This window comes from Brienomyrus brachyistius, chromosome 1 (assembly GCF_023856365.1).
Source record: "Brienomyrus brachyistius isolate T26 chromosome 1, BBRACH_0.4, whole genome shotgun sequence".
Classification (NCBI taxonomy): Eukaryota; Metazoa; Chordata; class Actinopteri; order Osteoglossiformes; family Mormyridae; genus Brienomyrus; species Brienomyrus brachyistius.
The window spans coordinates 25,290,204-25,317,316 of record NC_064533.1 but is presented as its reverse complement, the minus strand read 5'-3'; the positions used below and the strand labels follow the sequence as shown (position 1 = coordinate 25,317,316).

Genomic DNA, 27,113 nt, shown 5'->3' with positions numbered 1-27,113 from the left:
AAACATTTATATCTGGAAATAAATATGCATTCTCTTGAGATCAATCTCAGATGTAACAGCCTTGGATTGACATCTGAGAAAAATGATTTCTGCAACAGGACAAATGCATTGGTGAAGTCTTTTGACTGGTATGTCTGTGTATCTGGTTTATATTTCAAGGGCGATGGGTTATTTAAGTAGTACAGTGGCTCCACTGTCACCTCACGCCCATTGGGTCTGGTCATGCCTCTGGCCTTGTGTGTGTGTGCTGTTCCTCTCACGGTCCTAAAGATATGGTTGGGCTATGCAGCACCTCAAAGCTGCCCATAGCGTGTGCCCTGTGGTTGACTGCCACCCCATCAGGAATGTTCTGCAGTCTTCAAGAGTTTCAGGAAAGATAAAAAAGAATTTGTCATATGCACAGTAAACAGTCAAACTATGCAATGGAAAACTCAACCTGCATGTCGTTTTGGCCCCCGGTAAACACAAATTAAACACAAAACCCAAATGAAGAGCAGAATGCCCAAACTCACCCAGTCCATCTTTGTGTTGTTTTTGAGGTAAGACTGCCAATGACCAAAAATCAGGCTTTCTCATAATAATTTACCGTTTTGGGAACCAGAACTCACTCAGTCCTCATGTAATCCAACAAAGAACTTTCACTGAATTTCCAAGACTCACTACATCCACAGAAATTTTCTCAAACATTTCCTGTGGGGGGCAGCGCAGTGGTTAGCACTGTTGCCTCAAACCTCTGGGACTAGGGCTCGAGGCTTCGCCATGGCTCCATGTGTGGAGTTTGTATGTTCTTACTGTGTCGTCGTGGAGATTCCTCCAGGTGCTCTTTCTCCCCACAGTCCAAAGGCATGCTAAGGTGAATTAGAGTTACTAAATTACCCATAAGTGTGAACGATGTTTGAGTGTGCCCTGTGATGGGTTGGTGTCCCATCTCACTACATCCCCACCAGGACCCCTGTGACCCTCCTATACAGCACAAGTAGGTACAGAAAATGGATGGACTTATTCCACAGGCTAAGTGGGTTTTGGTGCTTGTGCCCTATGTTTCCTGAGATGGGTGGTGCATAGATTGAAGGAGTATGAAAGCAATTCAGTATCTTTTTCAAAACAAGACAACAAAAATCAATAATTCTTTTTTTGTGGAACATTGTCAGGCCTTGAAAGAAAAAATAATTGCACTGGATATTACTGGATATTCAAAAACGGCATTTAGTCAACCTACTAGATAGAATCTTATGTAGATGCTGTAATATATGATGGTACATCTTTTAATGTGTGTTTGTTTTTCCTTGATCAATTAAATCCCAGATATTTCTCCGAGGTCAATTAACTAGTGTACATTTATTTACTTATTTATTAATGATCAGGAAGTTCAGTTACTACAGTCTTGCTTGTTCAAATGATGAGTTATGTGATGATTGAATTTGCAGTAATACAGTAACACTATTCACATGGCTTCTAAAATTCTGTGTGTGTGTGTGTGTGTGCGTGTGCGTGTAATAACTGACACACTGTAAAAATAACATCCATAATGTGAGCTTGATGACAGAATAACAGCATTTCCCCAGGTGAATAACTATAGTTTTAGTAAGTTGTATAACATGATTTTTTTTTTTATCCAGAAGAACTTATGGTTTTTATACATTTATGCAGCTGGACATTTTACAGTACCCAGAACTGACTTTCTCACGGTTATTACAGCCAATATTTTCACTTGCTATAATATCTACACCCGGAAAGGTAAACTTTATGTTTGCTTATAAGATAATAAAGTTAAAGACTAATATGTCTTGAAATGTGATTTGAACCCATACATTCTATGGTTTGGATAAACCTCTGAGGATATAATTGTTGCAGCTACAATAAAGTTCAAAATTTTTTAAAATAATGTGAGAACCCCAATTGTAAAGAAAGCACTTTCTCTCCCATATTTCTCATCCAGAACTTTTCAAACAGTTACATATTATCAATATAAGCATCTGTAGTTTGTGCAGGAGCCTTTCTGTTGATTTGTACTACATGGGATAGTTTTCATTCACGTCTTGCATTGATGAGTTTTGACCGTCCAATACCCTCTCGACAGATGATGTTTTTTTTTCCCTCATCAGACCACTCTCTGTACAGTAGGTACTCACCACAGATGAGGGGTAGTCATAATGGTTTGGCTCATTGGTGTAAATAAATATATTAATCGTCATGAGGTAGTGTGAAAAAAGGGGGGCGGGGCGGGCTGGACAGGCCCCCACCTCATTAAGGATGATGTAAACACCCAGACATGCAGACGGGTAGAAACAATGCACAGCTCCAGTAGTCGGTGCCAAAAAGGTGTAACTTTATTTGCTTTTCACAATTAGGGCAAATAAAGCACCAAAAAAATAATTATAATAGTAATGATAAAAATCATACTACAGCTATGAATTAACAAACTACAGTGTCCTTTGGGCTACAGGCCAAACCACTCAAAGATACAAAAAAAAATCTCTACAGCCTCACTTCTAGCCGTCACCACCAATACTGGCTTTCAATGAATCTAGGCTGCAAAGGAAAAAGACTCCTTTACTCTAGCCCCCTCCCCTTATATACCAGTTCCCAATAGGTTAATTGGGACAGGCCAACAATACAGAGGGAAACAGATTTGAGTACCATATGACTACAACTTACAATACCTATTTTCACTAAACAAAACAAAATAGCTGGACATTAGCCACATACATTCCCTGACATTTCAAACAACACACCAAACATTGAATAACAAAACAATAATACACATGACATCACTCACCTCCCTGTGCCAAACCATCTCCTTCCCTCTTTCCACAATTGGCAATAAGAGAACCTTCCACTGTGGCACATGCTTCTGCAGGGAACCATTATGCAGAGGGACCAGAGAATGCAGCAATGGAAGGTGGATGACGCTAAAGCAGTGGGTACCTCACTGTTCGCGAAGATCCATCCATCCATCCATCCATTTTCCAAACCGCTTATCCTATTGGGTCGCGGGGGGTCCGGAGCCTATCCCGGAATCAATGGGCACGAGGCAGGGAACAACCCAGGATGGGGGGCCAGCCCATCGCAGGGCACTGTTCGCGAAGATGTTGGTGTAAATAAATTAACTTAGCGGTAAACCACTGTGTGGAAATTTGCTGTTTTATGAGTTCATGCTGGCATGGGATGATGGGAAATGATAATAATTGAAAAATTGTCTTTTTTACACCTCCCTCAACTTGCTCCTTGAGGAGTTAGTTTGTTGAGCCTTGCTCAAGGACCTGCAGACATGCTGAGGCTGGGTTTCAACCAGTGACTCTGCGATTACAGGCACATAGGCTTAGCCTTTACATATAGCCAAATCTTGCAGGCTACCATTTATATGCTACCATTATCACCAGACCAACAGAGTACAAAACACATTTACATTAAGACACCACAGGTAACCCGAATTCAAAAGAGACCCCTTGAGTTTTTATAGGCAGCCTTCACACAACCATTTATATTTTCTGAGTGGCGTTTCTTTGTCCTTAGCTGGGTACCTGCTTCCCTTGTACCAAAACCTGTGCTGCTTGTTTGAGCCCCGAGTAATCGTGAAACTGTCCTACGGTGTGTCTGGTTCATGACAGCATGAGCCTTGTGACCACAAAGTGTTTGAAAATGAACTTTCAATTCAATGTGCCTGTTCGATCATCTTCTCAATCTTGTTAAAAATGTCTGCGTGTGGATAACAAGCTAATAAATATAATAAATAATCAAAATCAACAAATTAGGTGAATATTATTTAAGTATTATTCAACAAAAGTGTTTCATATGTTGACTTAAACTATGGAATATGTTGAAAGAATCGACAGCTACTTTGAAATGAAAATATTCTGTTTACATAAATTTTGAGTAGATAAAGTTACAGCAAAAAATCACCCCCTTCCAAAAAACTGGGTTGTTCCACCTTTGTGTATTCCCTTTCTGAAAGTACACAGAAATGGGAAATGTCTTGCTTCCTTCAACTAAAGCCAGAAGACAGGTTCAAGAATTTATTTGTCCAGTGTTACGCAAACATAGGATTGAGGAAAATAGAAAGGATTTGGGTGGACATGGAATCTCTTAATGCTTGCGCTGGATTTCGTAATCTGTTGCTGTGTTGTCTTGTTTTCAATCCCACATAAGACAGATGACTGTGGTGACTAATTCTTGATACACCCAGTTAACCCCTCTCTCTATCCAGTCCTTGTGCAAGGGAGGTTTGTGTTGATTGGGGTTTCCCATTAATGATGAGTCGGCTTCTCTATGAGTGAGTTATAGATGGGAAATTTCAAGGAAAATCAGAATAGTGCACAACTTGTTTTTACCATTCTGAAAAAAAACCTTTCTCTGGAAACAGATGATCAATCAGTTGAAGTGTAGCACAAAAATGCATTTTTCTTTGGTTATTTAGCAGATTTGAACTGTTTTACTTAGTAAGAGTTCTGACATTTGCAGTAAAGTTGATATAGTGTGAAGGCCAACTCAGAGTCACACATTTATAGTTACAAATGCAGTAAAATTATACTTCTGAAGATGATCTTCACTCTTATATATAACAAGCCCTCAGGAATCGCACGGATTTCTGAATGAATCACACGGAAAGGCCTTTAAAAAATGATAAGATTTACTTATGCCTCAAACTTTGATTGCCCGATTTGATCCAAAGAGATTTTTAAATGACATCTTTTTAAAATGAAGGAAAAGTCTCATTTTCTTTTTGCTATTCCCTTTGAAAATAAGACTCAATGATTAGCCGGAGGTGGGGGTGGAGGGCGGGGGGGTGGATGCTAATGTATTCCTGTGACGCTTCTCCATCCTGGAATAATTTATGCCTTCATTTCAGAGAGGAGACACACGTTCGAGTACTGTGTCAGACCTGCCCTAGAGGGGGCCAGGGAGGAGACTTGGAAACTTTACTCTACTAATGCACATGTCACGCATTGTGAAAACAAGCATTTAGAGTCATTGGCGATTCCAGGCGTGTCTGAGGGGCATGGATGCCCTGTCAGATTCAGGAGACCCAGTATTTTATAGGGGCCCCAAATTATAAGTTTGGGGGCTCAATCATGGAAATCTACTAAGGGGAACTCCCCCCTCAGCAAAATATACCGAGAAGGCCAAATGTGACGTTTGTCAGGGGGCCCAGCATTTCTCGCTACACCCCTGGGTGGGTCACTGGATGACTTTTGGCTTGTAAGACCATTTTCATTGGGCCACGGGGTGTGTGGTTTAAAAATAATATATATTACGCCTACCCCTAAATATTACCATCACCACCACATTGAGTTTAGAGTCTGGCACCGGACATATCTGTTCCTCCGAGTGCTTCGCTTAGGTCTGATGGGGCTTAGTAGTACCCCCAGCCCGCCTCTGCTCTAATGGACGGCCCCTTCGTCTTCCCCATCTCCTTGACATTCCTGCTGGTCCCATAATCTACTGCACAGGCGCCCTTCGGGACGATTCACAGGTGGAAAGTCTCAGCCGCCGCGTGGCTGTTCTCCTGGCAGCTGCCGTCCCTTTTTCCAGGCGCTGGACTGTCCTCCCAGACGGCGCTGCTTCCTGTTTCACGTCCAGGAGCTTTAATAAACCCAGGAGTGTATGGGAAGGGGAGAAGTATTTACCAATTTTGGGCTTCCCCTTAAGCAGTAAGGGGGATTCAGCTATTGGGTACATTTATCTGTCATTGAATCCCTATGGTTCTTACTCTTTTCCTTATAATATCTGGGCGGAGCGAGTGGTACAACAGTTTTGGTCAATAACGTGTGCTTGTTATCTGGGTGCTTGTTTAAAACAGGGAGAGTAGATGTCCCCAAGATCAAAAGGTCTTGTTATATTCTTCTTCCAAAAATGGGATCCTGGTCACACAGATTGACTGTATGAAATTAGCTTCCATACATCTAAGCTATTATATATTACACTATATGGAGGTGTATTTGCTTAAAGCTGCTGGACATAGATATCTGAAATGCAGATATCTCCAAACAGCACTCAAATATGAGGTCCATTGTGATCTCCATAATTTCTGAGACCGGTGAACTTAACTTAGTAGCAGTGAGTTGTATTTTACCCAGCAGAATTTTTCAGCAGCTCCATCGAAGCTGGCTATCCGTTGGAACATGTCTTGCTGCTACTTCCTTGAATCGTCTCCTTGAACGACCTGAGGTCCCTCATCCTTTCCTCACCAGAGCTCATTATTTTTTATTACTGTTGTCTGCAGCACCTGGGAAATATCTGGCTCTTACTGCAAACATCTGCCTTTTTTCCCTCCTTTTTCACTGGCTGGCAACAAACCATGTTTTTTTTTCTTGTTAGCCTTCAGAATGAGGAGAGCATGACATGGTGAACTTTGTCATGTAAATCCTTGTCATCATATAGGCATGTAAGAGCTGATGGAGAGCCTAAGTCAACTTCATAACATTAAAGCATGTTAATGTATTAAAAGTATAAAAAAATTTATGTCGCGTATACTTATACTTAAGATAACATATTGCACTATAGAATGGTAGAGTATGTTGTTGTATAGCTTTTTTCATACTCAGAAACTGACTTCTCTGGATTCAGCGTGTGTTTGTGTGTGTGTGTTAGGGTACTGATATAGATGTAATCTGTATTATCTTTGTTTCTGTTTATACAGGTCCCCTGTGTTCCAAAGATCAATTTATTGTGAAATTCAAGTAGACCTTTATGTGTTCGGCACATACAAATGTGTATTAGTGTGTTTTAGATGTTCTGTTCTCAAAGACATTGAGCACTTTATTAGGAATGCCTGTACATTCTTATTCATCCATCCATCCATCCATCCATTTTCCAAACCGCTTATCCTACTGGGTCGCGGGGGGTCCGGCGCCTATCCTGGAAGCAATGGGCACGAGGCAGGGAACAACCCAGGATAGGGGACCAGCCCATCGCAGCCTTCTTATTCATGCAGTTATCAAATCAGCCAATCATGTGACAGTAGCACAGTGCGTAAAATGATACAGAAACAGGTCAAGAGCTACAGTTAAAGTTCACATCAAATGCCAGAATGGGGAAGAATGTGATCTCAGTGATTTTGTCCATGGCATGATTGTTGCTGCCAAACGAACAGGTTTGAGTATTTTTGTAACTACTGATCTCCTGGCATATTCATGCACAGCAATCTCTACGTTTTACTGAGAATGTTGCGAAGAACCAAAAACATGCGGTGACTGGCAGTTCTGTGGACAGAAACACATTGTTGATGAGAGAGGTCAGAGGAGAATAGCCACGCTGGCTCATGCTAGCAGGAAGGTTATGGGAATTCATATAACCACTCTGTACAACTATGGTGAACAGAAAAGCATCTCAGAATGCCCAACACTTCAGACCGTGGAGTGGATGAGATACAACAGCAGAAGACAATATCAGATTCCACTCTTGTCAGCCAAAAACACAAAATGTTATGGTCAGAATTTGGTGGCAACAGCATGAATCCATGGACCCAACATGCATTGCATCAACAATCCTTTTGGTGGAGGTGTAATGGTGTGTAGAATGATTTTTTTTGGCACACCTTTGTAAAAAAAAATAATAATAAAAATCATGAAAAAATTACCTATGCATAATTTAATGCAAACCCATAAAACTTTATTAATGAAAGGTGGAATTATATCTGTTTTTTTTTTTTAACAAAATGTTATGTCTGAGTATTTCACAAGGTCCCCTCCCTATGTGCCATCTTCTTCACATGCGTTTAGTGGTCTATAGTTATGCCTGTATGAGTGTGTGCCCAGTGACAGGCAGATATCCTGTCCAGGATGTCCCCTGTGCTGTGTTTGCAATTCTTATATTTGTTTCTGTTGTTAGCGTCTTGTTTGTCTATCCTCCTTACAGCTCGTGGGCCCAACTCGCGTGTATTGGCGTGTGGGTACACGCGTGTGCGTGCATGCCTGTTTGATCTGCGCATGCTGTACTTATTTTCCCCTCAGCAGTTGTGGACCAAGGTTATGCCCACTGGAACACAGCACTGCCGCAAAATGCTCCTCTGTTAATTGTCCAGCATGAACCTTCCAGAACAACATGTCACATTGCTCTTCTGGATATGCTCTTTCACCATTTCACCAGGGACAGCAGCTAACTCAGCTCTTTGATCCTCATTTGTATGTTGCTGTGTACAATAGCGTTCACTAAATAAGTAAATATGATTTTCTTGTGGCAGTTCTCAATGATGGTGTTCCTCCAATTCTGCTTCTGGAGGTACTTAAAAGAACAGGACATGTTTATACAAAACCATGTCTTTATAATAGGACCCGCTGGATTCTGGATTTCCCCATTATCTTTGCGATGAGAAGGATGGGAAGATCAGTGATTCAAATCCTCTAATGCCTCCATTGGGCCCTTGAGCGAGGCCCTTAACCCTCATTTGCACCAGGGACACTGCAGGCTAGCTACCACTGTCCTCAGTCCCCAAGCCCTGCTCTCAATTGTGTGTTTGTGTCAAAATAGAGCAAGATGCGACGTGTGAGAAAAAAGGCATTCTGATCTATCTGTTTTTGTGTAAATGGCAAAAAATTATGTACTTTCATGTTGTACATCTTGATTTCTAATCAGGGTTATGGGGGGCCTAGAGCCTATGCTAGGCAGCACCAGGCTGGGGTAAACTCTGCATGGGATTTTAGTCTTCAGATTTCTACATTTATGTTGTCTACATGAAGTAAATGCAGTATTCTGCAGGCACATAGCATAAAAAAGATATTTGCTTAAGTTACAGTTTTAATTTTGAGTGTTCTTTATATTTCTCAGCTGCTATCTTTTGCTTTTTTAATTATAAAAAAGCAATTTGATTGTTGTCTGGGTAATAAAGCTCTCATGAGGCTCAGGTGAGTCTGGCCTTAGGCACAGTAGAGCAGTGTGCTAGATATGAGCTATTCTACTGCATTCAGATTTGTCATTTTGAAGATTGGTGTTTAGTAGTAGTGTGGAATGTTTTTGTGTCCTATAAATCCTGTTTTTCCCTAATATTGAGAAAGGTATCGGCTGATGCTAGCTTCTGATTGAACATGAGAAATAGGTTCTCCATCTTCGCTATTATAAAATGAGCAATACTCTTTGAGGACAAGGGAGGTGATTTCACCTCAAGCCTGTGATTCACCACAAAATCAACTGGCTTTTGAACCTCTTATAGGTCTAAAAATCATGTTTTTCTTAAAATAGAATTTCAGCTGTTGATGCTGTGACGATCAGCGGTGACCGGGTGATCGCTCTGGTGGGCAAGCGGGCAGGAAATAGGCGAGCAGGCGGAACACGGGGTAAACTGGGGATTTATTGAGGGACAGAACAAACGGGAGTAACGGGCAAGCACTGACATCGACGAACATCAATGACACACAAGGGAAACAGGTAAGACCAGGACTTAAATACAACAGGACTAAGCAACATAATCAGACAGGGCTGGAGACAATCAGGGAAGCACACGTGGGTAATCAGGGGGCGTGGCACACATTAGGAGCCGATGAGCAGGTCATGACAGATGCGTTGTTCCTCATATTTACTGTTGTGACAATCCATACCAAAAATCATGTACTTTGTTAAATAAAACAAGCAGCGACTTGCATCTTCCTGGTATAATGGTCATGCCACATGCTTGTCACATGCCTGTACGGTTTCTAACAAGGGCCCCTGCTTTTGGAGTTGGGCCACGAAAACAAGAAACTCCCCCATGTATAGCATCAACAACATAAAATAGCAACATACCAGCTAACAACAAGGAATACATAGATCAGACATTGACAGAAGAGATTAGAATAACATTTAGGATTTACTTCTCATACAAATTGCGAAACGAAGCCCTTAATGATGTAACCAGGTTAGGTTTTTCCCTGAAAAACCAGGAGGAGGTCTGTTCATGGTAAAGTTAGTAATAAAATTTCTTTTGGATTCATGTAGAAATGGGGAAAAACCAACATGTTTGGACTGAACTCCTTTTAAGGAACTAAATGTTTTCTTTTTAAAATCTCTGGGGAAGAACTAATCTTCCGGTCTTGGAAGTGAATGCAGGAACTGCACTGAAACATCCACCTGTGTAAATGGTTAAAAACTTGTTCCTTGTGTTTCCTTGGACATACTGCATGGATGAATAATACATCTCTGTCCTAGAATGGAGATGCGACCGTAAAATAAATTACTGCATGATTTATTATTATAAAAATGATTGGCATTTCAGAATAAGAATCTCTATTGCCACATAACAAAGGCCGGTGGAAATTTTTGTTGGCACAGCTCGTTACTGTTGGAGACACCATGATAATAGATAACTAACAGTTAGGGCAGAAAGCAGACAGAATAAATGTAAAACTCAAGATACACAACAGAGGCATAAATGTGAAGTATGTAACAAATACAGTGGTTTGTGCAAATTCAAGTAACACAATGCAGTCTGTACATACTATATATTATATGACATATTTCAAATGCAGTGTGCAATTATAATGTGCAAATAGATCATCAGGGGTCTTTACTGATGCAAATATAAACATTGCAATGTTGCATCTTTTGTATGATTACAAGCAGGAGTAACAGAAATCTGATATTTTTAATTCATATTTTAGAGTTACAGGGTACAGTGATACTGACCTTTTAATGGTTAAACATAGAGGTGACAGTAGCACCAGTGTTGAGAGAAACTTTCATTTTGTAAGTGGGATTAAAAGAGGTTCATTGTTATTGTAGCCAGGCCTCAGGTTCCCCTCTGTAGATTGTACCGACCGGGAACTCATGCAAATTTCGAAGGAGGTTTTACTACCTGGCTACATTCTAAAAAACATGTTGTTTTGGGTGGTAGTGGGGCGGTGTTCTAACCCATTATCTCATTATGTGGCTATGTGCCTGATTGTAGCAAGAGCCTTGTCTATGCAAAAGAAATGTTGGATTTCAGTGTCGGATGCATTTCTGACAAATAATAGGCAGAATATTATCCAACATACTCGACTGTGCCCAGGTAGGTTTAACTGTCAATGGAAATTTGTGCAAACTTATATTTATACACATAAGTATGCAAGTGTGGATCATCCATCCATCCATTTTCCAAACCGCTTGCTTCCTATTGGGTCGCGGGGGGTCCGGAGCCTATCCCGGAAGCAATGGGCACGAGGCTGGGAACAACCCAGGATGGGGGGCCAGCCCATTGCAGGGCACACTCACACACCATTCACTCACGCATGCACTCCTATGGGCAATTTAGCAACTCCAATTAGCCTCAACATGTCTTTGGACTGTGGGGGGAAACCATAGTACCCGGAGGAACGACGACATGGGGAGAACATGCAAACTCCACACACATGTCACCCAGGTGGGGACTTGAACCTGGGTCACAGAGGTGTGAGGCAACGGTGCAAACCACTGCACCACCATGCCACCCCTAAACACCTGCTATTTTTGCATAATTTGTAATGAAAAACCACATACTTGGTTTGAAACAAGATTACTTTGTCAGATGTGTGAGTCAACTGCCATTTGTTTTGACTGTAACAGAGTAATATATCATTAACCTGTGGATGATGAATCAGAAATTTTAATGTTTTTAATTTTTGTTTTTTTTTTTGATAATTTTTGGTTTCTTTTATTCAGTTTGGCTGGATGAATGTTTTCAAAATGATTTGGCTAGTATAGAAATTGTTAATGATAATTACAGATGAGTGCTGCCCTCATTTAGGCAGTTAGAGATACAACCTTATGGCTTCCTTAAAAAGGAAATTGGAAGACAGTCAACAGCAAACATTTATTTCCATCCATCTTTCAGTCATTTATGCAGAAGTGGGTCGCAGGGGCCTGGAGCTAAACCCTGGCAGTCCAGGGCGTAGGACGGCCTAGTCCATCAAAGGGCACACACACAGAATCACACACTGCCATGCCATTCTAAATCTTTTAATGCAGTTCCTTATGAAGCAATGTGAGTTTCTATCAATCAAAGTATAACACCTCAAATTACATTCAGGTTACATTGTGGTAATTTTCCATGAATTCCACTGACTTAGCATTGTGATTTCAAGAAGAAATCCACTAAATCTTTGGTAGTGATTTCTTATGATACAAATAAATTGTTTTACATGCACTCTGAGCAGATCATTTTGCTTTTAATAATAATAATAATAATAATAATGAACCTTCCTTGAGACATCCATGTCTGGTTTTAGGGAGTAGAATCTGTGTGTTCTGGAAATCCATCCATATTCTAACCGCTCACCCTAGTTGCAGATGACTCTGGAAATCTGACATCACTGTTACCCTCAGACTATATATTTTTCTGGTTGTGTTCGGATGTTTGCATTTCATTTCAAAATAAATATAATTATAATTATAATATAATTTATAATTATAATATAAATTATATATTTACATGAAAGAAAGTGGCCCTTTCCACCTCATTTGGAAAACTATGATCAATACAAATGCATGAAGGTGCAAGGCATTCAAGGAAAGCTTGATTAAAGAATAGGACTTTTTTGAGTAGAGATTGAAATTTTAGGTCCAGAAAGTATAAATCCTGTAAAGATTTCTTTCAACCAATTAGTTGAACAAAAAGAATCTCAGTGATGGAGTACATCTGATTCATATGTAGGTTCAAATCCAAGGACGTATATATAAATTGTAACCGTTCCTGTACTGTTTGTTGTTTTGGATAAATGTGTCAGATGCGTAAAATAATGTAATGTATATGGTGTACATTTGTAAAAACCTGACATTACTGTTACAGCAGTGAAACAAGGATTAGGAACCCTGAAGTTTCATTTCTGTCTTCCCTGCTGGACTTCCATGCATGCAGATTTGTTCTAACTAAATTATTTTCTTCCCCATTAAAAGTACAATACAAGTGCTGCCTTCAGAATGACTCAGAGCACTTTGCAGCACAGAAATGAGCATGACAGACTCTGTGGGATCAATGCGTGGGTCAGAGTGTAACCCATGCCCAACATAGTCTAACATTTAGTAGAATGGACGTGTGACTACAAGTGCCAAGATGTCAAATGCTCAAGATTTTTATAGTAACAGGCAATTCCACTATAAGCAGAATATACACCCAGCGGCCACATTAATAGGTACACCTACCAAGTGCCGGGTAGCACTCATGCATCCTGTCCATTAGGAAGCTTTTTGGAGCATTAAGTGAACCTATTTGTCCTTTCTGTTTGCTTTATGTTTTGAGTTTAGTATATCTCAGAAATTTCAGGAATTGAGACACCTTCTGTTTGTGTATTTGAAAAGTTGCATATTTTGGTTTTTACACGATGTTCATTTTTCCATAGCTGGTTCGGATGCCCTAACCACAAGTTTTCCTTGCTGTTTGTCTGGACAGAGCACTGATAGACATGCAACAGAAATTCAAGAATTTGCTTTTATTAGCAATTTCTCTGTTTTATGCGCAGTGGGTTTTGTGTATTGAACATTATGAGAACTTAGGTGCATTTTCATTACATGTTAAAACAGTTTTACTCTGTGTTACATGTTTAGATAGTTAACATATGTCAGTTTTGATCCCCCTAGTGTTGAATTTCAGATTCAGGGGAAAAACAAATCCAAAGATAATGAAAACTGGCTTAAGGATTGCACATTTTTTCCAAATGAGTTTTAATGTTTCACCTTAAAAACCCAAACATTCCAGCCATGCTCTTCATTTGGGGACCTTAAAAAACAACGGCTGTTGTATCATATATACATCCCATGCTGTCTGTACATTAACACATGGTCAGTTCACTGTGCAGTTTGTTCTCTCTTGATTGCTGTGCTTTGCATCACTCAACACACAGATGAGTCAGTGTAATTTGTGGGATGATTTATAGTGCAATATGAGCATGCACTGACTCAGGATACACCACTTACTTGCATTTGAAATTAACATCATACCGAATTATTATTCAATCAGCATGCTCTATTTGGTGATTATTGATAGGACTTCGCTGTTAAAATAAAGTGCAATAAATAACTTGTTGCTACAGGCCTTTTGAGAAAACTGCACACGTTGTCACAAAGATATTTTAGTATAGTTATTTAGGACACCCAGTGGACATTCTTCGACAGTTGGTTCATGATTTGTCTTTTTTTCCACCATAATTTTTTATCTTTAATTAAGGGGCTTGCACACATTTCATAATCTTGTTTCTCCAATATACAACACAGCATTTCAAATCTAGAATATATAATATATGTGAATCCATCACTGATGTTTAGGGTAATTGTTCTGTTTTCTTTTTCCCCCAACTTTTACAGACTTGTGACTTTGACTGTTCAGTCTTTAATGTGAAATTTTATTCACCATACCTGCAATAGTTCAGTAAACAGATCAACAACAGATGAGCGGGTCTTAGGAAAATGTTGTTTTTTTTAAACATCACTGAAAAAAATGCAATAAGCAGTACTTTGAGAAACAGATCCGACACTCGGCACAATTACTAATGAATTTCACGTGAAGTCTTGGACGACAGACAGCTCTCCGAAGGATGCTGACGCTTATTTTAAATTGACCATGCCCGCACAGCCATTTTGCCAGTCAGAGAATTGGACTTGGCCTACCCTGGGTTGTGGTTTACCTTTGCGAAGATGCCGGAGAATCATATTTGGCGAGACACTGCGCTGTTCCACAGAGGCAGCACAATTATGATGATAATCTTAATAAAAAGAAGCAGTTGCCAAATGGCAGTTGCGGAATTTTTGTCAAAGTAAATGTATCTGAAGTAAATGTATGTATTGTCATCTTCAGATATATTATTTGATGCATGGATTATACACTGCAATTAAGTTTTGGTCTCATTGGTTGTAGTGCAAAGGAACAGTAATAAATAGAATATAAACATGTAACACATTGAGACATTTGAAACATTTAAAAAATACAGTTATGCAAATGGGCAATGGAACTGAATGAACGGATAGATTAAAATAAATTATTTGGAAAATTGTAGTGGTTCATTGACCCCTTGTAGCTTTTTAATTGAAAGAAGGATCACCGCATATGTTTATCCATCATTTCCAACTGTTATCGTTACCACATCTCTGGCTGAAGTCAAGGAATCCGTGCCAGGATTGTTGTGGGTGACTGAACCGGTACAGATCTCAAATATCAGTTTATATAAAGAGTTAGTTTCCAGTACTGTGCCCAATCGTGGTGATTGCTGCCCTGAATTCTATTTTGTTTTGTTTTATTTTATTTTAGTTTAGTTTAGTTTGGTTTGGTTTAGTTTAACATTGTGCCCAAAAGATAGTTAAAGTTTCAAAGTATTTCCTGAAAACAATGTTGAAATAGCATGTCTTTTATCTTCGGTATGAAGACTTGGTACACAGTGTCCTTACGTTTTTTTTAAGCTTGCTGTTTTAATGAACACAGTACAGGTCTGCCTCAAATTTTGCTGAGTAGAATTAGTCATTCGGTTAGATTTTGATTTATTGTACTGCATGCACTTCATTAGGCCAAAACACTGCAGGGGATATTATAAGCATGTTGATCATTGCTTTCCGGTTACTTGAGAAAATCAGAGAATAAGGCACGCTCTTTGGCCAGAAACATTAATGGGTACCTACAGTAGTATTATAATGTTCTTTTTCTTATCTCCAGTAATAGTTCCTTTTTTCTGTTAATTTTCTGTGCGATGCATATAGGTCAGTGTTGCACTTTTGCAGTATTCCATAGCACATATCCATACCTCACAGGACTGGTCCCGTGCTGTCATGTGGTGTGTTTCACTTGAGAATTCCTTAACCATTAGCAAGTTTTGAAAAGATGCAATCATTAGGGTTGAAGGTGAACTACATCCCCAGTCTGAATGAGTCACATACCCAGTGGAATGTGCGGTCCCAAAGCTGACGCAGGGGAGGTGTTAGCATTTATGGTCACACCATGTGAGGTGAAAGACCAATGACAACCCTCATTTGTTGGTTGGACTGGCATGTGGAGGACAAACCACTGCTAGACCTTGTGGATCCCATGTACTGGGCAGGTAGCGAAAGGGGAAACTTATGATTTCTCAAACAAATGATTTATCCACTCCTCTCTACATAGTTCAGAGTACTGCATGGAGCTGTTGATGTAGTGAAATGATGTAGTGTTGTTGTTGAAAAAGATAGTTGGAATAGAATCCCAGGAATGATGGCACAGTCCAGAACATGTCACAGGCAGCATAGGGCACTAAACATGGTACACCCTGAATATTATTAGACCAGCAGAGGGCACTCTCCACAAAGGCAGTCATGCTGTGAAACACTAAGGGCAATTTCATGGAGTTGAGGTGATACAGATGCAGCTTATTCTTCTATGCATTCGCTCAACATGCCCAGTTATGATTCTAGTGCATTTTATGCAGTTGATTTGTTAATCAGCTGACAACATACTGTACATTTTCTAAATTAATATCTGGCCTTCTGCCCCGGGGTCTTTGGCAGCCCAGGATAAAAAATGGAGCAGTAGGACCAAGCAAGAATTTAAAGCCTGACGGTGGCTATGATCAGGGAGATGAGGAAGCAGAACATGTCAACAGGAAATGTAGGTTAACTGAGTCTATACCTAGACAGATTCTGTACATCACCTGGAAGGATATGATATGATAGCTTTTGTTGAGTTAAAATGAACATCCATAGGATTCCAACTATCACAGCTATGGAGGTAAATATTGATGTTTTATAGTTCAGTTGCCAAAATTACCTTTAAAACACTGTTTAACCCTACATGACTCAACATCAGTCCTGCTTGGCATGAATTATCTAATATGTCAATGACAATTTAATTTAAAACATGATAAGAAGTCTCATCCCCACTGGGATTTTGTGATTTTTATTTACTTACTAGTCCAAAATAATATATCAAATTCATTCTTCTCACAAAGCAAACTTATGACTGCCTGATTGGGTAAAGAAAGAGTAATATATGACCTGTTATATGTAATGTTAAAGCAAAAAATGTGCATTTTAGGTTATTAACATGTCATTTGTATATTATTTGTTTAACCACTGTATATTGGTAATTTTGTATAACCATCTATTCCCTTTTTACATTGAGGAGGTGGCGTTTTTCTTTTTTGGCTGTTTAGCCATTGGATGATCTGTTTTAATTAGTGCTGAATGGGCCGACAAGTATGTGATCCACTGCACAGCACTCTTTGACAGACTGAAATAAATATTAGCAATAACGCTAACTCACTCTTTGATGTGTCGTAATCTGCAAATACAGGGGTTCATGGCAGGCTGTTTTAACTGTACCTCTATTCTGCCATTTCCTTGCTATCATGCCAAGTAACAAAGTTGAACCGGCCAGGATTTATTTGTTTTTCCATTTCAATTAACCCCAACTGTGACATTGACTGTAAGGCAGTGACAGGGTGAAAGAAATGTTGTTTATTGGATTTGCCTACTAAAATGCAAAAAGAATACAGCACTGACTATCATCATGGCATATCATTCCAATACCTTCACATAAAAAAACCACCAAAAAAAAAAACAATTGGAGAAAAAGCAGAAACGTCATCTAAATTTTGCAGTATTGGCCAGCTGAAATAGCCTGCTCCATATGTTTGCATAAAACAAAATGTAATTTTTTTAATTTAATTTGAAAATTATGTATCTCTGACATTATAAAATGTAGTCTCTTTTTTTATTATTATCATTATTTTATTTTATCCAGAACCCCTCTGCACATAATTATAAAATTATCCATCTTCTAGCTGGTTTTTCCTGGTCTAAGTTGCAGAGAAATACAGTTATTTCTTTGCATAAATTATTGTTTGGAACTATAGTGAACTTGGAAGAGAACGCATGGCATGTATGTATTGGATTATTTCTGTTTGACTTTTTCTAAGGTGTCATAAGTCATGAATTAATTCCATGAGCTTCACTCATGCCTGCTTGTGGTGTTTGTATATTGGTCTGTAAACTCTTAAAATAATTTCAAAAGAAAGTGTTGCTATTATCCTTTATATAACCTATAGTCTAGGGCGCCAGCAAACATTGGGGTCTCACTGGGGGAGAAACACAATGGTAAGGCAAAGCCTGAGTGTCCATGCTGATGTCAGCCTAGGGCCCCCAAATAAGTTAAACTGCCCCTAGTTGATAGTGTATTTATGGTGTGTTTAATTTACTGTGATGTCATTGAAATTTTGGCCAAATTACGGCATATTCCTGTTAACCCTGCCTTTCTGGTTTTTGTGTTTCCATGTGAACTGCCTCTACTATACATGGACATTTAAGAGTATTCATTCAAGTCTTGTTCCCAGGGTTTTGCTCACGCTACATCACGTGCTGACAGAGTAAACTTAAGCACTACTTTGGATTTTGATCTGCATGTTAAAAGCCAGTTAAAGTTTTCAAGGACACACCATATGACCCTGAGCACACCCTATTATTGGATAGAAATCAACAACAGTGTTATACACCTGCTAAGCCTCAATGCCAAAAGGAGCTCAACAGCCTCACACTGTGCATGCAAGCTGTGATTTCAGGGGTCGTCTGCAACTTGGTGGATTAAGACATTGTGCCTGTGATTGGAAGGTTGCTGGTTCAAATCCCATAATAGGCAGAGTGATTTCACCATTGGTTTCTTGAGCAAGGTCCCTAACCTCCTGCCCACTCCAGTTGCTTAAGTTACTGTCTGATGCTGGTTTTGCTATATGTACTGTATGTATATCCATCCATCCATTTTCCAAACCGCTTATCCTACTGGGTCGCGGGGGTTCCGGAGCCTATCCCGGAAGCAATGGGCACGAGGCAGGGAACAACCCAGGATGGGGGGCCAGCCCATCGCAGGGCACACTCACACACCATTCACTCACACATGCACACCTACGGGCAATTTAGCAACTCCAATTAGCCTCAGCATGTTTTTGGACTGTGGGGGGAAACCGGAGTACCCAGAGGAAACCACACAACAACATGGGGAGTGTCACGAAGCGGGTAGCGGGTAAGGTGAACAGGCAGGCAAGGAACAGGCGGAAAACGGGGATTTATTCGCGGGCAAGGGCAGGACGGAACACTGGCAGGTACTGACATCGACAAACATCAATGACGGACAAGGGACACAGGCAAGACTTTGACTCAAATAGACAGGACAGATCAAAATAACTAGACACAGCTGGGTACGATCAGGGGGGTGTGGCACACACGAGGATCGTACGAGCCGGGTATGACAGAACCCCCCCCCCCCAAAGGCGCGCTCTCTGGGCGCGCCTCAGGGAAGGCGACGGACGGGACGAGACTGGGGAACCAGGACCTGGAAAACAAGAAAAAAACCATCAACGAGGGACAGGGAACAGGACGGACAGACAGAACTGGAACAGGGGAAGAAACCAAGACAGGACCTGACACAGGACGGGAAAGGCAGACAGACAGACCAGGAATGGGTCAGAGAGGGAACAGGTGGAACAAAAGGGCCAGGGGTGAACAGAGGGAAAACAGGAGGACGAGCAGCAGGGACGGGAGGAACAAAGGGACGAGGAACTGAGATAGGAGGGACAAAGACAGGAGACCAGGGAGAGAAGGAGGGGAAATAAAGGGGAGCCCCAGCGGGCGATGGGCAGCCATCAGGGGGGCCGCAGGCGGCCGGGAGGCTGGAGCAGGAGGGGACCTCGGAGCGGCAGAGGAGGCAGGGCGAGGGACTGACGGAGGGGGCGAGGAGGGAGAGCCAGGGAAGGGGACGAGGGAGCTGGAGGGGACCCTGGTGAGGGCAAGGAGAGGGGGGAAGCCGCAGCAGGCAGCTACGTCCTCCGACGCGCTCGAGTGGGGGGACCAGCAGGCGACTGAGGAGCCGCAGTCGAGGAGCCCGCAGGTGCCCGATGAGGAGTCGGAGGAGGGAACGAGGCAGGGTGACGAGGCTGTGGAGGGGGACTCGCAGGCGACAGCTGACCCGGAGGGCCAGGACCTGCAGGCGCCGACCGGGCCCTAGCGCAGGCGAGGGAGGGCGAGCCAGGGGGCAGGGTGGGAGTGACCCCAGCCCTGCGTCTGTGTCCTTTCCCCCTCCGGGACACAGACATTAGGACCCTTGGTCGGGGTCGAGCTCGCCGGGGCGAGGGCAAAGGAGTCACCAGGATCGAGTCTGGGGCAGAAGGGACTGGAGTGGGGCAAGGAACGGGAGCCACAGGGGGTACAGTGACTTGCAGACGGACGGAGAAAGCTGCCTGCGCAGGCAGCTTAGCAGTTGTGATGACGTTCGGCTCGGTCTGGGAGTCCTCCAGTTCCCCGGCTGGGAGGGAAGTAGGGAGGGAAGATCGCCCCCAGGACGATCATCGGGTCGGCCGCCTGCTTCTTCCTCCTTTTCCGCCGTTTGGTCACGGCGGCCGCAGGAGGCTGCTCCGCGTCCGATGGGACGGACAGCTGGGGAACATCCTCCGCGACGCACGGCGCGTCGATTCCCAACCTCCGTACAGTCATCCGGTGAACTAGTTGGTAGAGGTTGGCGCGCACTTCTCCCAGACAACACCTGCCCCCCGATGGGGACATTGCCAGCAGGAGGTCGCTGCTTTGTGTAGCCAGATCCAGCGCGACGGGGTCCTCCTGGACGTCGGGCTGGGTTAGCCAATAATATGCCTCCTGCAGCAGACCGAGACGGATCACCTAGACAGGGGCCTTCATCAGCTGCTCCGAGCACACCCTCACTATGCGTTTGGTTCTATCAGGTCTATCCAGCGTCTTCCCCCACCATCGGATCCAGCTCATCACCCAGTGGTGATCAGTTCACAGTTGAGCTCTTCTCCATCACCCGAGTGTCTGCAACATGCGGATGCAGATCCTGATTCAGATTGGGCAGGCCATTCCTTCCAATCACACCCCCCACTAGGTTTCATTGTCATTACCCACGTGAGTGTTAAAGTCCCCAAGCAGAACAATGGAGTCCCCAGAGGGGAAAGCTTCCAGCACCCCATCCAAGGTCTCCAAGAAAGCTGTTACTCTGAACTGGTGTTCAGTGCATACGCACAGACAACAGTCAAAGCCTGTCCCCCAACTCAAAGTCAAAGGATGGCAACCTTCTCATTCACCAAGGTTAACTCCAACATACTGGGACCGAACCAGGGGGCTAGAAGTAAACCCACACCTGCCCAGCACCTGTTACCATGGGCAACTCCAAAGTGGAACAGAGTCCCGCCCCTCCCCGGGAGTTTGTTTATAGGGCCCAAGCCATGTGTTGAGGTGAACCCAACTATATCTAATTGGTATCTTTCTACATCCCGCATCAGTTCTGGCTCCTTTCCCACCAAACAGATTGCATACCGTATGCCTAGAACCAGATTTGGTTGCCAACGGTCAGTCCGCCGAGGCCCCTGCCTTAGATTGCCAATTGATCTACACCGCATCTGACCCCCACGACTCCTCCTGCAGGTGGTAGGCCCACAGGAGGATGGACCCTTGTTAACCTTTTGGGATATGCCTGGCCTGGCGCCATGTGTTAAGGCCCAGCCACCAGGTGCTCCCCCATGAGCTCCCCCCAGGCCTGGTTCCAGTCTCCCCAATCCAGGAGAGGTGGCATCATCCTGAATATTATCAGTCATGGGGTTTTTCTGAATTGCACTTAGTCTGGCCACTCACCTAGGACCAATTTGCCTTGGGAGATCCTATCAGGAGCAACTGCCCCAGACAACATTGCACCTAAGATCACAGAGGTACACAAACCCCTCCACTACAATAAGGTACTAAAGAAGTCAAATGTGATTTTTCAGTAGTAAGAGTTCTGCTCATTTCCATATCCCTCCTTGACTTCAGGACAGCAACACAGCTATGTACAGGTTAACGTAACATCGGTGTGGTTCTGTTGCTGTTGGTCTTCATGTAGGACTGGAATGAATTAAATGACATGTTTAGCAGGCAAGTGGATGTTTTGCACTCCGGTTTCTATGTTTATGCTGATTGAGTTCCACATCTCTTTAAAACGTGCTTATGTTGGAATGTCTTCCTTAGAGCTCATTCTCTTGCTGTCCAGAAACAGCCATCGATTTTGAGAGACAGGAGCCCAATTTTCTGATTAACTTGATACCCTTTGAGCTGACTTTAATATTACCGGAAGTGAGAATACCTTTGGTACTAATACAAATAATACGGCAAAACTTTATTTTTCTTGCATATGGGCTTCTACATCCATTCATCATTTTACACATACATTTTACATGGTTATAGGAACCATGGCCTCTTTCTTAAAATACATTTAATAAAAGGCTTTTCTGGAAGAGTGGAATTCTATTTTAAGCAGTTTTTCAGTATATTTAGAACAGCATATTAACTGATACTATATTAAATTGCATTTAATAGTATACTGTGCTTTATTTAATAAGTTTAAATCTTGTTAATTAATATAGCTGTGTCTTTCTGTTGAGGCAGGTATTTTGACTAACAGGTCTTTATGATTCTCAGTCCAAAAACACTGCTTTAAAACACAGAAAAATAACTAACAAATAAACAAATGTCTATTATAAATTCACAAGTGGTTTTTGTAATTGTGACTGGCTAATTTCCTATGAACTTGGAATAAAAAGTCATACATCTAAGAGCTTTGAACAGTATAGATAATAGTAGCACCAAATAAGATACAAGACCCAGGTTCTTCCTTTTCAGCTGTGCATTGTAAAAGATCATAACACTAACAAGGAGATACAATCATTGCTGCGGAGAGCAGTTAATTAGGGGCCGTGAAAGGAGGTGCTTAGTGTTCCGGGCTGTATAATACAAATAAATAAGAAAATATCTGTAGTTATTGGCTAAAGTAGTGCAAATAAAGATTTTTTATAAACTTCTGGAAATGGCAAATTCAACATCATGTGAATTTAGTAGACACTTGTTTCTGTAACCATAAGCATAAGTCTCCATTTGAACAAATACAGTCATCTATTCATTTCTCATAATCTCTTATCCTGGTCAGGGTCCCTAAGCCTGGAGCCTGGAGCCTATCCCGGGAACCACAGGGCACAAGGGAGCGGACAGCCTTCCAGGGCTGCCAGTTAATGGCAGGGTACACGCTCACAGATGCAAGTTCACCAAACGGCGTGTTTTTTGAACCAAGCAAACACAGGAAGAACTTGTAAACTCCACACACGAACGAAGGGAACAGAACCCAGACTGCATGAGGCCGCAGTGTTAACCACCCAACTGCTCCTGTCTTTATGTTACAGTAGCAATTAAATATGAGACAATATGTCTGCTATGCACCGAGATGCCACCTGGTGGCTGGTGTGGCACAACATGAGATAAAAACCAATTACTATATTCACCACACTTCAATGACAACATTTTGCATGTTTAACATTCGAGTCACACACAAGCTGTCTGCTGCTTAAAATACATGATTTTTGGTCAGTGCTTAAGTCCAACTCTTTTCTTTTCCATGCTTGGTGAATTATGTATATTATGTATAATTATGTATATATGTATGTACTTGGCATGACACCATAGGGGTTTGCAAAAATAGTTTGTTGTACAACTTCAAAAGTGCAGTTTCAGCTCTCTTATTATTTATTTCATCATTTGCTTCATCCTGAGAGATGGTGTATGGCTCTGTGGCTAACAGTATGACTCATGATCAGAAGGTTGCTGGTTCAAATCATGTTTCTGCAGAATGATGTCACCATTGGACACTTGAGCAAGGCCCTTAACCCCAGTTGCTCCAGGGACTGGCTGATCTTGTTGTGATCCTCACTGGTACATCACTCTACAGAAATGTCTCCTAAATACACATAATGTTTCAAATACTATAAGTACACATGCCCAATGATAATAGCACTAACAGTGAAGTTATGTTAGTAGGTGGTAGAGTGTACTTGTCATTGTATATTGCTTTGTTGAAAGACGTTATGTTCTTGCTCCCAAAGTACCTGTACTTGTACCTGAGAATTCATTTGAAGCTCAGTCTAGCCACACTTACAATTAGTCAACTCCTCGACAGCACTTCTATTTGTAAAGCACTATATACCTCACTTATATGTTGCTTTGGCCAAATAAAATATATGTAAATTTAAATCATTAATTTCTTTCCATTATTATTGCAGCTCTTTCAATTACTTACTTTGCTCTGCTCAGTACTTCCAACCACTAAAATTTCAACTCTGCAGTCACAGTGGTATTGTATCACTGCTGATGCCGCTGTCAAAGCCTTTTTATGAGATTTAGTACTGTTAGGTCAAAGGAGCAGAAGGAGCGGAAAGCACATAAGCCTGGGCCCAAACCTCCTCCACATCTAGGGAGGTACATTTCCGTAATGCAGTGTTTCTCAACTGTCTTCGAGGAGCTCCAGACAGTCCACATTTTTGCTCCCTCCACCTCTCAGCACACTTGAAACAAGCACTCCAGTATGATCCAAACAATCTTGAACACGGAATACCTGGTATGGGTGTGTTGGGAGCTGGGATGGAGCAAAAATGTGGAATGTCTGAGGGTCCACGAGGACTGGCTTGTAAACGGTGCCTTAATGAATGCTAGTAGCATGAATGAAATGGGTATTTGGTCAGGAACAGAGCCAGCTAGCTGCATGGGAGCCACATCCTTCATGTCAGCCTCCTCATTCTGCTCTGCTCTCATTAGCCATACCAGCCATCAGCAGACACCCAATAAGACTATTCCTCCCACAAAGGGACATAAAGCACCGCAGTTACAGTAAATAAAAGTCAGATCATCAGGCTGTGCTTCTCGTAGATATTATCTTACAAATCCCTTTAATATATTAAACAAGGAAGTACCCCATCTTTTTTTCATGTTCTGCCAGGCCATGTGGTCCTTGTATGAGATTCTTTAGACATTCTGTTACCTGAAGTTCATTGTGCAGTCCTAACAGTGCTATGTTTGTGGTTGTCCACATCGTTTTATGGAAGAAAACAACTCAATAGACTGCAGAATATTTTCCATGGATGGGGCTGTTGCATAAATTTACATTTTTCCCGCTGTGTTCAGTAGAGGGTAGTTCAGCTTAGTGGTTAAGTATATCCTGTTATAGAAAATAAGTTTAATGAGAAGAAACATTGATGTGTTGCAACCTATGTGGTTGCAAATATATTGTTTAGTTTTAATAGTCACTGATTCCCAAAATGTGATTTCTAAATATCATTAAATAATATCACTTCGAAAATTGTAGCATGGGTACATGTGGAGGATCCCTACAGCATTGTTAGTGGGCATCCCATAATGACATACACAGTATCGTGGCTTTTGAGAGCTGTCAATTGGTAATTTACCTATGCTGCTCCTACCATGCTTTCTGCCCAGTTAAGCATGGGGCATCCTTGTAAATAGGGTTGGAAAGGAAAGCCAGAAATGTACCTCCAGTATGTTAAAACTCTTCAAGATCTCCATATCATCTGTGACACTCTAGTCCTCAAGGAACATTCCCAAGTTCAGAGCTGCCTGTTGCTAACATGGAAGATTTGATTAGATTATTGTTATTGTGGTTTTCAGATACAGTATACTCCTGTCAAAAGTTATCAGGACTACCAAGAAACCCAGTCTAGTTTAGTTTCTCTTGGGAGTTTATGTCTGTGTCCAGAAGGCTGTCAGTTCAAATCCCATTACTGCAAGAGTAATCGTATCTGTCTGGTCCTTGATGAAGGTCCTTAACTCCAAAAACTGCTCCAGGGGTGCCAAATGAATGCCTGATACATACGCCAACCATTATCCCATAGTGAACAAGAAGGGATATCCAAAAACCAAAGAATTCCTATCTGCCTGCAGTCATACTTGTACAAATCCTGAATAAAGATATCATCGCCATCATTTTATCATCACTGTCGTCACCATTACTTTACAGGGAGGGGGCTTCCATGAGGCCCCCTGCTCACCCTGTGGGGCCCTAGCCAGGGTTTTCCCGGCACCAGACAGCAGGTCCTATCAGCACATTTCTCATCTGTAGTCCCAACATTGCCTATAGCAGATCATCAGTTCAAAGGAAATGGAGTCTCAACTATTCCACTCCACCAACTTGACACTATTTATTGACCAGTGGGTGTGGAGTCTCCACTTGATTCACAACACAGGAAGGCATTATGGACTGATATGTATTACATTCAAGAATTCCATTGGGTTTTGTTTTATTTATTTATTTGTTTGTTTGTTTGTTTGATTGGTTGTTTTTAGCATTTGATTTGACAGAGTGCTTTGTTTTGTGAATGATGACTATGAATTATTGCTTTTCACACGTGTTTGCCAAGTCAGTGCAAGGGAGTTAAATTTGCATTAGATGTGTCAAGCTGTAGCTTTTGGCTTGTTCTGTGTTTTGTGTGCAATTCTCTGAGAGAGATTGCACTGTGTGTACCAGAAGCTTTCAGTTTGCTGTTAAAAAGCATCATTGACTCATTCAGGCGAATAGTATAGTGCCTTCTGGTCAATATTCCTTTTTTATATTTGATTAAACCCTTAGTTTACTGAAAACATCATTGCAGATTGAAGGAAACACATTGTAGCAGTTCACTGATTAAAATAGCCAGTCTGATAGATGTACAATTAGCCATTTTTCTAAATCTTAATACCTTGTACTTGTGTTCGTTTTGCAGTGTTCCAGTTTTTTTGTCATTAGTTTTTTTTTGCTTGTGGCTCCATTGCTGATTCTGTTGTGAAGCTTGTTTGCTTTGTATTAATTTTGCTTTTATTAAATATCCATCCTACCATCAATCTATTCTGCTTCCAACTGTTTATTCAGGTTGCAGAATGATCTGGAGGTTTATTATAATTTGTATTATTATTATTATTATTATTATTATTATTATTGTTGTTGTTGTTATTATTATTATTATTGCTGGATATTTTACTGCAGGAATATATGGATAGTCATCTCAACTTCCCATCATCTCTCTTAGAGCTCATTTTGGCAGATGATTGGTTGCAAGAATGAGCACTTACCATACACTAATCCACCCCACTTACTGCTAACTTTTGTCCTTCTACAGTATATCAGTGCTGTCTAGACAGTGTCCAAGTGGCCAGTTTAAAACGTCTACAACATCCATATCGTAATTTACATAGTAAGGTGACGTTTCCCCTACAGCCTTTTTGGGGCTGCAGTGCGCGAGGTCAAGGAGTCGTTCTTCATTTAGCCACATCTCGCTAATAAGTGAGGATATGTGTCCCCCTGCCTTCTGAAGTCTTACGGAGAATGTGCAGAATATTGGCAGTGGCAACCACAGCCCTTCTCTTCTGACAAGCCATGGGGACCCCCC

The 27,113-nt window shown here is 41.6% G+C and overlaps 1 protein-coding gene across 5 annotated transcripts in view; it reads left to right on the top strand.

Moving 5' to 3' along the window:
• The window catches only part of sugct (succinyl-CoA:glutarate-CoA transferase), a 125,949-nt gene that overhangs the window by 74,298 nt on the left and 24,538 nt on the right, over positions 1–27,113 (top strand). Inside the window, exon 13 of one of the 5 annotated variants that reach the window (XM_048971948.1) lies at positions 22,838–22,861. The exons of the other annotated variants lie outside the window; for them this stretch is intronic. Within the exon in view, the coding sequence (XP_048827905.1) occupies positions 22,838–22,846 (9 nt within the window). The 3' untranslated portion in view covers positions 22,847–22,861. Of the gene's footprint in view, positions 1–22,837; positions 22,862–27,113 lie in introns of those variants that run through there. 5 annotated transcript variants of the gene reach the window in all.